We start from the raw sequence: 10,060 nt of genomic DNA, 5'->3' as shown, positions 1-10,060 counted from the left end.
TACCCAGGCGTTTCGCGCGGCGACGCACTAGTTGCACACTCAACTACAGGATTATCTTACCAGCGGTAACTCGTGCACACCTTACACTTAAACATATGCCCCAAAGTATGGTGGAAGGAGTACAAGATTAAAAGAAAGACCCCAAGGGCAGAAACAATCTCAAGAATCTTTCAGGATCACCGAAACGTACTGCTTGTCGACGCTGCTCGACAGGCGGGAGACCGTTACACCATATGCGCGGTGACCGGCCATGGGCAACCTATCACTGCAATCACCCTAAATACAGCCTCTGCCTTAGAGGCATTGATTGATTGATTTGTGGGGTTTAACGTCCCAAAACCACCATTTGGTTATGAGAGACGCCGTAGTGGAGGGCTCCGGAAATTTTGACCACCTGTGGTTCTTTAATGTGCACCCAAATCTGAGTACACGGGCCTACAACATTTCCGCCTCCATCGGAAATGCAGCCGCCGCAGCCGGGAATCGAACCCGCGACCTGCGGGTCAGCAGCCGAGTACCTTAGCCACTAGACCACCGTGGCGGGGCACCTTAGAGGCATAAGAAGCCGCCATCGCGCTGGACAGAGTTGGTCAGGCTCCTTCCCCTCTTTGCTGATTCTGTAACAAGGATGAAAGAATCTAGCATTATTTTTTATCGTGTACTCGCTTCAAGTCACTGAGGAAAAACATTCTTCAAGCGCTTTTTAATCGAATTAGGTTGGATATCATTATTTCTAATATTCTCTCCTTGGGAGCCTCCCCATTAGGTCATTGTCACCGGGATATCTGTTCTGCTGTATGAAGATTCTCAATTGAATCAAGGTGGTTTCGGTTGCAAATCTCTAAATTAGTAAAATTTGATTTCTTCTAACCATTTTAAAGTGACTTAAATTTAAAAGTAATGTGTAATCTACTATCTAAACAATAGTTTCTTGGTCAGTTCCCCCAAAGTGGGTGTGAACCATTCGTTTAGGCCATCATCATCATCAACAACATCTCTATTAAGGCAAATAATTAAATCTTGTCAGATTCTAAAACGGTGCTCACGAACTTCATTTTGGGCTGTGTTGGACCTATTGCAGCCAACATGATCAAAAACAACCAACGAAGCCATGATAAGATACAACTTGAATGGGTGCCCGCTCACGCGGGGAATCCGGGGAATGGTTCGGCTCACCGTGTAGCTCGAGGTTTAATCAACCGGGAGGTGAAACCTTCAGCCTTTGACTTCCCGCAGCAGGGGATCAGTACATATAACGAAATTACCGCTTATTACAGGGAGAACCGCAAAACAAACGTGGCCCCACATACTGACCTCACAAGGAAACAGGCTACGATCTTGAGGCAAATCCAAACGAGTTCTATTGCGAGCCCCCATCAGCTGTATAAAATTGACCCATAAGACGTTCGACTGCACTGCAAACATTGCGGCTGCTGGAGGGCTACCCAAAATCAAATTCTTTGGGAATGTGAGGGGAACCCTCCACCAAACACACTACTGCCAGCTTCCTCCCTGGGGGAGTGGGAGTCACTCCTATGGTCGACTGATTAGCGTGTTCAAGCAGAAGCAGTTACCGGGGCCGAAAAAATCGTGGAAAGCTACTGGCCACCACTCTTCACTCCCTTTGCACGCTGAATTCAACGACTTTGTTGTGCCTTTCAATAAAAATTCGAGGCCAAGATAGCCTGCGAGATCGATTCTCGTGTACATGCGTATATCTGCAAAATATACAGCGAACATAACTTAGAAGATATTTTAGGGTCTAAGCGTCTGAAGGTCGAGGCTTGTCCGTTTGCGAAGCTGGCGTGCACCTTATCCATGATGACGATGATGCGGATGACGAATAATATAATGATGATCACAGAGAACAACTGGCTTGGGCAATTTGTGACGTCTCGATATGCTCTACGATGCATTTCGTCTTAATGAAAACAACCACCAGAAGAACTTGCACTGACTTCGTCTTCAGAAACTTCAGGCTAGATGAGATACCACAAAACAGTACTAATGAAGGCAATACAAAATTCACAACTCAACACTACATACCATTTATGACAAATAAACATTGTGTATACCTGTACACCACTTTGTCACTCATTTACATGCGTGAGTGGTCAATGTAATGGGTGCTTTACAATAATACCGAATGATTCACTGCTCCGCCCACTCATCATCATCAACTTCGTGCATATGACGTAATCTTTAGTGACTTTTTTTAAAGTTTGCGTGCACGGTCGAGCACTTCCCCTTCACTTTCTCCTTACTTCTCTCAGGGCACCACGCGGCAGCACTCTGCACTGCAGGGGTGTGCTCTCTTTGCGTGATCACACGATAATTGCAGTATGTTGTTAAAGATTATCTGCTATTTGTGTTTATCTCTAAATCTTTATCAATAAGAATTGTTGAAGTTATCATCAAAATGTTAAGGCATGAATTCTTGGCCGAAATGCCATCGTGGGCATGTGCCATACTTCTAAGGAAACAGGGCGACCCGCTCGAGCTGTTCCTCGAGCTCGAACATGCCAGAACGTGCCAGAAGAAGAAGATTCTCGATCGCGTATGGTCGCGCATTTTGCGAGCTCTCTTGTTCCTGCGTCCGTGGTACGCTTGGCAGTCATGCACTACCTGCCAAACCTGAGGAAGATCCTCACCGCAAAGAAGAAGGAAAAGCCGGCGGTGAGTACGGAGCCCTTCTCTCCGCTCCCGTACTAATCCCTTCAGCGACACGATGTAATCCCGAAGCGATGACCAAGATTTCTTTGCCATAGAAGCACTTTTGCCGCACTTTTGATTTTGAATATCAATGCGTTTGCCAACCACTCAAGGCAGGCGCTCTGTCCCTGGTATTGTAGTCTTGAGCACGCAGTGATGCTTCCAGTTTACGGTGGAAGCGTTCTACCATGCTGTTCAAACGGGTGTAGTAAGCTGTAGTTCGTATGTGTGGTATGCCTAGAAGGTAGGAGAGAGCCCGAAAGATGGACGATTCGAATTGTGTTTCGTTATGATGTGTGGCATGCCATAATCCAGGTATGCACGAGAGAGTGCGCCACAATGGCAAAACACTACGGCTATACTTAATCGTCTGTGGCAGTGCTAGAAAAGGCTAACTACCATTGATGGTCTTAGTTCATACTTGGCTTTTTTACAAGAAGCTCGTTTTCATTGCATGAAAGGACTCTGAGCACCATGACAGCAGTTGTCGTGCTCAAGGATCGGAAGCTTATGTAGTATTGCTCTATAACCACTAACACGACGTTCTTTGGGCTACAATGTACGTAATAAGCAACAGCACCTGGACAGGGCTCGACTACTGCCCTTGGTGTAAAAAGAAGTAATCTTTCAACTTTTTCAGAGACATGGTACAGATTTTGGTCGGGGCCGCGACGGTCACATTTTGATGGAAGCGAAGTTGTCCAGACCTGTGCATAGTATGATGTCTGTGCACGTCAAAGAGCACCATATGACCAAGATTTCCGGAGCCCTCCACTACAACGTCACTCATAGTCATAGGATTGTAGAACTTAAAACCGCAGATATTCTTGTACTAGATAATTGGTACAGAACGGGCTTCTTGCGGCTCTGACATGCTAACACTAGCACGTTGGAAGGAGAAACTTTGTCTTCGAAATCAAAGCTATGAACAGTGGAGTTCATGAGCAAAAGCTACTAATCGAAGGGATGAACAGCCTTTTGTCATTGCAAATACGCACCCTAAAAAACACGGCAGGTTAACGCAGAAATTGCAGACGAGCAGCATTAGATGTTTAACCTGAGTACGTCTTACCGTTCACGTTAAGAAAGTGTCACCAATTTCTAAGCTTCAACCATGGCTCAATTTACTCAATTATCAAAAACAGGCAAGCTAAGATGCTGCTATAGGCAGCCGTTCATGTTCTTGGAGGCAAGATTAGGTCTCTGCTAAGAATAATCATTCCAACACAGCAGCAATATAGACATATTGACATGGTGATTAAAAATACTATAGGTGTACGAGTATATGACAAATTTTACAGCACCTAAACATAGGCAAAAAATGGGACAGAGTACAGAAAAGGGCACTCTTTTCTATTCTGTCCCATTTTTTCATGTTCTTGTGCTGTAAAACTTGCCGTCATAAATCCAGGCCAACTATAGCCCAAGCTTCTACACTTGTAGGGTACGACAGCCTCTCATTCCATGCCTTCATTTCGTCGTATTCACTTCCACCGACGCAGCGGGTCAAGCTGCATCAACCCCTGGATTTCCACTCACACACGGGCAGGTCATCTGGCACTGCTGTCGCCACCGAGCCACCGAACCCTCACGCGCACACCGGCAACCAGCTCAGACCCCAGCCACCCCAGCTGATACGCCAACGCACAAGCGCCGTGGTTGCCACGGTCCAGGGTCAGCGCGGTTGGGTGCAAGGCATCCCCTGGCGTCGTACGATGTGCGTGGCGCTCGCTGCGGCTCTGATTCTCGGCGTCTGTGCACTCTCGCTTTTCCTGGCCTGGCACGGAGAGGTCATGAAGCCCGTCTGCGACGAGACCTGCATAGAATACACCACGGTACGCAGTCTGTCGGTCCACTTGAGGGCGTATTTCGGCCGGTTTCACTTCATCAGGGTGCATAAAGGTGTTACAGAAGGGGGTGGCTCATGCAAAAACAGAAACGAAGTCAGTCTTGGCCCAAGACCCAAGCAATGAGTGCGATAGCAACACATACGAAGTAAGTCTTGAAGATTTAGGAAGTACCATCAGCATCAAAATCATGAGTCAAGAGCCAGGCAACCGAAGAGACGTGGTCCAGCCCGTGCTTGGCATCCTGGAACGCCAGTGGCCTAAAGCAGTGCCCCCACGGGTTTGACGCGAGTAGGTTGCTGCTTCGGGACGTCCGAGGACGCTCGAGTCTTGCTTTATTTCCCCTACCTTTCCCCCTTTATAGCGGGTCGTCAATAAAGTTGTTTCACTCACTCATTCAGGAAGCATACGAAATGTAGCGAACGTGGTCGATTATTCTCGAGTTGACAGTAATGAACACGCGTTGTGAATAGTTGAGTGTATCACGTCTGACAGGAGGCGAAGTCCAAGTTCGGCCCCAAGAAACGTGACAAGCCACTGATTTTCACGTCAAAGTTCACTAACGTTGAAGCCTCCAGTGACTGTCACCGGCGCATCCTGTAGGTACGCCGCATGGACGTTGTGCAGCAAGAAGTTCATGACGGTAGTCCGCAACGTTCCCGGTGAGGTGCGACGACTGTTGCTACGACGAAGCCGTGTGATGTTTTAATGGCGCAACAGTCACCGCAGCTCATACGGGGCAGTGAGTCGAGCTTGTCCATCTAATGTTCGTATATCGATTGGAACCGACTTCACAGGCTCAACGCGACCAGCAACTTGCTGAATGACCCTGGACTTGACGCGAGCGATTTTTCCTGCTGCTTCAGAGTGAAAGTGGAGCCAGGCGCATTTTGGAATGCCGCTGTCATCCAACAGTATGTGCTTCAGTGAACCCACCCCTCCGTCGATTGAGCCATCGGACACGTCAATGTCTAGGGAAGGCATTTATGGCTTGTCTAAACGAAGTACATGCTTTGTTTAGGAAGGTTTCTGTTTAAGTCCACGGACAGTAAGTCAGTGGTGTATACGCATAGCTCGCAGTTAGTGATTTGGAGGGCGGGCGACTGAGCCGTTAAATCTGTATAGGCCCCTGCTGACCGAAAACTTCATTTGCCGCGTCATACAGGGCACAATATGACTCTGGACCACATCTGCCTGCCCGGCACCCACTTCCGGTCAAAGAGGTGCCCTCCCCTCCCCCTTCCTGAGAAAAATTCTGCCTATGCCCGTGCTCACGTGACCCTCGTTTTCGGTGTTGCGCCCAATGTTTTTTCTTACCCGTCACTGTGGTCAAACGGTTGGGGCGTTCTACTGTTGACTTTGAGGTTTCGGGATCAAATGCCGGCGGCGGGAGCCTCATTTCGATGGAAACAAAGCGCTAAAGGGCAGTGTAGATAGGTATAGCTGCACGTTAAACAGCGCCAACTGGTCACAATCTCACGAGCTCTCCACTACGTCATCTCTGTTTATCATATCGTGCTTTGGGGGCGCAAATCCTGACAATCATTCATAGTTTGATCGGGACCGAGTTTAGTGCAATGTTTCGCAACCCAAATAGCAACGCTTTCCATTTGTAACCGCTGGCATTGATCGCTGATGTGTGCATTGTAGAGCGCTGTCAAAGATGTTTGGGCAGACGTGTGTCCTTTGTTCGGTAATTATTTGAGCTTACAATTGTCTTGTTAAAAACCAATGTATTTCACAGTGACCTCCTCGGGTTTTTCATCACGTGCCCTTCAGTTCTCGCATAGTTGACCACGTGGGCCTGCATATTGTTACGGAATCGTGGCGTTGACGAAGTCAGCAGTGACGAAACGCTTTACTTGGCTGTACTTGGGGCCCGTAAACGGAAGGGTAAACTACAGCAAGCAATCCACACTATGCACTGATATCGGCACCCCGCCGCGGTGGTCTAGTGGCTAAGGTACCCGGCTGCTGACCCGCAGGGCGCGGGTTCGAATCCCGGCTGCGGCGGCTGCATTTCCGATGGAGGCGGAAATGTTGTAGGCCCGTGTGCTCAGATTTGGGTGCACGTTAAAGAACCCCAGGTGGTCTAAATTTCCGGAGCCCTCCACTACGGCGTCTCTCATAATCATATAGTGGTTTTGGGACGTTAAACCCCGCATATCTATCTATCACTAATATCGGCAATCAGAGCATCGGCCGTCGATCAAACTTATCATCGCTGAGACGCGCCTTTTTTTTTACATGGCGCATTAGCCTTTCCAGCCTTAATGCTGGTGCTCGCGAAAGCGCTGGAATAGGCTGTATTGTTCGCGTCCTGTGCTCAACAAACTGGTCTACTACAATCGCGAAGCATTTGGAACTTGGTCTGCACCGAGCATTACTCACATTGTTGTGGGCGTGTGCGAAATTGAAACAAGAAACGCGCGTGCACTGCGGCGATATCGATCAGTCGTGTCAAGAACATTCCACCCGTACGCATGGACTGACATTCTGTTCGCGTGCAGCTGCTTGGCGAATCCATGGACTGGTCGGTGGGTCCGTGTCAAGACTTTTACCGCTTCGTGTGCGGCGGGGCAGCGAGCAACCGGACGTCGGTGCGCAATCGTATCAACGAGCGCTTTCTCGCTACCGTCATCGAAACCGCCAGGTATGGGTCTGTAGTGCCATCATCACCATCATCATTTCTCAATCGCCGCGCCGCGTCTCTCGAGCTAGCATCAGCTGCGTGAGAGGCGCAGCTTCAAATCGCGCAAATTGCTAGGGGGGGGGGGGGGAGCCCTGTAGTGCCATCATCACCATCATCATTTCTCAATGACCACGCCTCTCGCGCAGCTGATGCTAGCTCGAGCTGCGCGAGGATGAGAATAAGCTAGCGCACATGGTGTGTCGGACGTGGAGAGTCACGCGGCTCCGCTTCAGGCGTGAAATAAAGTGGCGAGAGAACGACACGACCACGTTGGCCGCCGTCCCGTCTTCCTCTCTCGCTACTGGTCCTTCTACAACTAGGCTGTCTATCCCGTGGTGTCGCTGCATCAAGAATCATGGCGGCGCGCACATGAAGGCTCCCTATAGCTTGGCACGTGCTCGCGTGGTTCGTGAACTTTTGTGGTTTACCGTGACATACTTTTTTCGGCAGGAACGAGGAGATCCCGGCCGAAAGCCAGACTGTAGCGCAGAAGGCGGCACGTCTCTTCAAGACCTGCGACGATGTCTTGACCCAAGACACGGACTACGTGCCTCGCATCCGCGGCCACCTGCGCGAGGTCAACCTGCACTGGCCGCAACACCCGGCCAATCGTGACGCCGCCTCGGTGGACGTGGTGAGCACCATGCTTGAGCTGAACGACAAGTGGGGATGAGCAAGATGGAAAACTGGGCTAGTTGGTGAGCATTCATCGTGGTTAACAGCGCGAAACACCCGGACAGGAGCGATAGAAGGACACGGTACAGCGCTGTACCGTGTCCTTCTATCGCTCCTGTCCGGGTGTTTCGCGCTGTTAACCACGATGAAGTGGGGATGGCCGTGTTTCTTCGAGTTCGAAGCCGAGAAAGTCGGCGATTATTCGTTTGAGGTACGTGGAGGCCGTTACCAACGAGAAATAGTGAGATGGAACGACTTTGGTATAAAACGCGCCGCATGGCCGCAGCGAAAGCTGGAGAAGCAGCATTTCCACAGGCTATTTGACATGGGTGCCGCCATCTTGTGCTGTGAAGTCGATGTTTTGTGAAGTCGATTGCGGTGTGAATAAATGAGGCCATAAAACACCGCATGCACCGACCAAGCTGCCTTCATGTGTATGCGTCTACCGTAACACTGTTCAATTATTTGTTAAGGGCGCGAAACACAAAGGCGAACAGCAAAGCATGGCAGCGCTAAAACACCTCGGTAGAATAGTCTATAGAGCCCGTCGTAACTAGGGCTGTGGAGTTATGGCTGTGCCCTTCGTAATGAGCTGGGAGCATTGGACGATCCACTAATTGAGCATTTCGCATTGTGTGAGGCCTGCTTGTTGTTTTACTCTTTTCCCACGATTAATTACACGTGTTAGCGTGATTTCTTTCCCGATATGACACCTGTATAGGATATTTTTGTGAAAGATTTTCAAACACTGACGCAGCTCTACGGTATAACACTCGGCTGCCACGAATAAGGTTACGGTACAACTTCCATGTGGTCGTAAAAGTTCCATGGGAACAACTTAGGTATCAAGACCGGTTGCTGTTGTGATCCTTCAGCAGCTTTCTCTGTGAAATAAACCAACCCCAGACCACGTCTTCAGAAAGAAGCAAGACCTAGTCATCAGGCAGGCTTTAGAAGTTTCAAATGTTCGAATAGTGTCTTCATGATGTATGGTGAGGAAGTCCATCAGCGATGCACTCCTCCAGGGTCGCAGGTCTTAGATTGTAGGTATGTGCCCTATGTAACAGTAGAGCGCACCCGTGTGTTTTGCCAGTGAGTCTTGCTTTAACAGAATGTCAACACTTCGTGGGTTGAAAACACTGTTGCTATGAATGCGAGAATAATAACATGATGGATACGTTGTCCTGCGTACTGTGTACCCCAACAATCAAATCGTCCGCCTCCGTGCAATGTTACATTGGCTACGATGCTCGGCTTGTGACCCTAAAGTCATGGGTTACATCCCAACCACGAATTCGATCGTATTTCGATGAAGATGGAATGCTAGAGACCCATAGAGTGTGTGCTGTCAGTGCACGCTCGATATCAGGTGGTTCAAAAGAATAGAGCCCTCTATACTGCGGCATGCATCGTAATCGTATCCTTGTCCCCACTCGTTCAAACCATGACGTTGTAATTATAATTAGGAGCTGATTATCAATTTATTTAATTGGGACAGTTCAACAGTAGTACAACACCTCCATCGTACCATTCCAAATCGTGCACGCGCATTTACGAGTGTGTGTATGTGCGCGTGCGTGTTTGTGTGATTCTGTGCGTGTTTGAGACGGTGCTCATAAGAACCAAGGTTGCGCTAAGAGAATGAAATGCTCGGAGCTGTAGCACGCTATAAAAAAACTTTAGGCACAACTCTTTCTCTCTCGTTGTTTGGTAAACAACAATCCGTTGAAAGTCCACGCGATCCATAACTGACCAACTTGAAAGAACGTGAAAGTCTATATGCTCGTGCACCATCCTAAACAAGGCACCATGGTGTGACACTTGCACAGCGCTGACTTCCGACGAATTATTTATTTCGCAAAGTAGCGCAAGTAAACTCTAGCCATGGTGGAGCTGTCACTGTTTTTGCCACCTCCATGAATTTCACCAATCTGCCAGGCTACTCGGCCTCTCCTAAATAACCTGACGGCGGCGTTTGCGTCGGGAGTTCATAGAAAACTTCGTTGGCCTCATCGGTATGCGTCGTCTGAATCGAGGCCCAGTTCATCACTTTGGCTTGCGTGTCCACGACGGAAAGCACAGAAGGCTTGGCTCCTCGCCACGCCGTTATCGCAGCGGCTAGGCCTCAATCTAA

General features: G+C 49.0%; 1 protein-coding gene across 1 annotated transcript; it reads left to right on the top strand.

The window, feature by feature from the left end:
- Window positions 1-4,120: 4,120 nt before the first annotated feature.
- On the top strand, window positions 4,121-7,924 carry LOC142767739 (neprilysin-1-like). The gene is made up of 3 exons (XM_075869965.1): window positions 4,121-4,547; window positions 7,070-7,212; window positions 7,702-7,924. Exons 1-3 carry the CDS (start codon window positions 4,428-4,430, stop codon window positions 7,922-7,924), a joined length of 486 nt encoding a protein of 161 aa, XP_075726080.1. The 5' UTR covers window positions 4,121-4,427.
- The last annotated feature ends 2,136 nt before the right edge of the window (window positions 7,925-10,060 follow it).

The sequence above is a fragment of the Rhipicephalus microplus genome, chromosome 7, assembly GCF_043290135.1.
Source record: "Rhipicephalus microplus isolate Deutch F79 chromosome 7, USDA_Rmic, whole genome shotgun sequence".
NCBI classification, from domain to species: domain Eukaryota; kingdom Metazoa; phylum Arthropoda; class Arachnida; order Ixodida; family Ixodidae; genus Rhipicephalus; species Rhipicephalus microplus.
The sequence above is the reverse complement of the archived record's forward strand: the minus strand, read 5'-3'. Positions and strand labels throughout refer to the sequence as shown.

Excerpts from the sequence above, each read along its gene's own strand:
- LOC142767739 (XM_075869965.1), top strand. The coding sequence starts at position 4,428 with ATGTGCGTGGCGCTCGCTGCGGCTCTGATTCTCGGCGTCTGTGCACTC. Across the intron at positions 4,548-7,069 it reads CCTGCATAGAATACACCACG|CTGCTTGGCGAATCCATGGA; the intron begins GTACGCAGTCTG and ends GTTCGCGTGCAG. Across the intron at positions 7,213-7,701 it reads ACCGTCATCGAAACCGCCAG|GAACGAGGAGATCCCGGCCG; the intron begins GTATGGGTCTGT and ends TTTTTTCGGCAG.